The sequence below is a fragment of the Aureococcus anophagefferens genome (genome assembly GCF_000186865.1).
Source record: "Aureococcus anophagefferens unplaced genomic scaffold AURANscaffold_306, whole genome shotgun sequence".
Classification (NCBI taxonomy): Eukaryota; class Pelagophyceae; order Pelagomonadales; family Pelagomonadaceae; genus Aureococcus; species Aureococcus anophagefferens.
In genome coordinates, this window is record NW_008705836.1 from 34,367 (window position 1) to 35,858 (window position 1,492).

At 70.8% G+C, this 1,492-nt stretch overlaps 1 protein-coding gene across 1 annotated transcript; it reads left to right on the plus strand.

Annotated features, from left to right (window-relative positions):
- Positions 1–803: 803 nt before the first annotated feature.
- On the plus strand, positions 804–1,442 carry AURANDRAFT_35049 (hypothetical protein; the record flags this gene model as incomplete). Its single annotated transcript, XM_009044416.1, has 1 exon — positions 804–1,442. A coding segment is annotated over one exon (639 nt), but the record flags the coding sequence as incomplete, so codon positions are not given.
- Between the last annotated feature and the right edge of the window lie 50 nt (positions 1,443–1,492).

The following is a 1,492-nucleotide window of genomic DNA, read 5'->3' on the forward strand; positions in this document are numbered from 1 at the left end:
GCCGGACGCCGCGAGGTGCTCGCCCGCGCCCGGCAGGTCCAGCGCACCGACGACGTCGCGCGCGAGCTGCGCGAAGACCGCGTTCGCGGCGGCCTGGAGGCAGACCTCGAGGAGCACCGACGGCAGCCGCGCGGCCCCGTCGTAGGCGCCGAAGAGGCCGTCGACGCAGCCGCCGAAGCAGAGCGCGATAGCGGCGTAGGCGAAGGCATACGCGCCGGCCTCGACGAGCGAGGCGACGCGGGCGCGCAGCGTCGCGGCGAGCTGCCCGCGCCGGAAGAAAGCGGCGAGCGCCTTGGCGGCGACGAGGCCGCAGACGCAGAGATAGACGACGTCGAACGTGTCCGAGCTCACCTCGAGTTCCACGTGCACGGGTTTCCGTCCGAAGAGGCCCATGATTCTGGCTGCCCCGTCGCAGCGGAGGCAGCCCGGATCGAGATCGAACTGCGCGCGCGCCGACGGAGCAGTCAAACAATGTCATCCACCGTCATCCGCACAAGCATGGGCACGCCTCGTCGACCCGCGCCGTTTCGAGGGCTCGGCTAGGCCGCGCCGCGTCCCCGCTGAGAGCCACCATGCTCCGGACCGTCGCCCTCGTCGCGGCCCTGGCGCAGGCCTGGGTCCCGCGCCCGCGCGCGACCCCGAAACCGCTTTCCCACCGGAGACCGCACGCCCACCTGAGACCGCCGACGCGCCTCCGCGCCACGGTCGAGCGGTCCGAGTTCCTCTACGCGGCGGACATCGAGGCCCACAGCGCGACCCTCGCGTCGACGCTCGCGGCCTGCGGAATCGACGACACCGCGGAGATGGCGTCGTACGCGGACGCGCTCGAGGGCGAATCCGAGTACCTCCGCCCGAGCGGCCGCAAGGCCGTGCGCTACGCCGTCGAGGTCGCGTTCCTCGCCCACCGGGGCCAGAAGCGGCGGTCCGGCGAGCCCTTCGTGACCCACCCCGTCGAGGTCGCGAAGATATTGGCGCGGACGCACATGGACCGCGACACCGTCGTCTCGGGCCTCCTCCACGACACCGTCGAGGACACGGACCTGACCTTCGGGGAGGTCGAGGCCATGTTCGGCGTCGACGTGCGGCGCATCGTCGAGGGCGAGACCAAGGTGTCGAAGCTGCCGAAGATGGCCCGCGATCTGCCCGCCGCGGACGCGGAGAAGGAGCAGGTCGAGAACATGCGGTCCATGTTCATCGCCATGGCCGAGGACTGGCGCATCGTCGTCGTCAAGCTCGCGGACCGGCTCCACAACATGCGGACGTTGCGGTTCATGCCCCCGCGGAAGCGCGCGAAGATCTCCCGCGAGACTTTGGAGATCTTCGCGCCCCTCGCGCACCGCCTCGGCATGTGGCAGTACAAGACGGAGCTCGAGGAGACGTCCTTCGAGCATTTGTTCCCCGCGGAGTACGCGGCTTTGGACGAGGCCATCGCGCGGAAGCGGACGACGGTCGAGGCCGCGCTCGAGGAGTGCCGGGCTGTGTGGAAATCAAC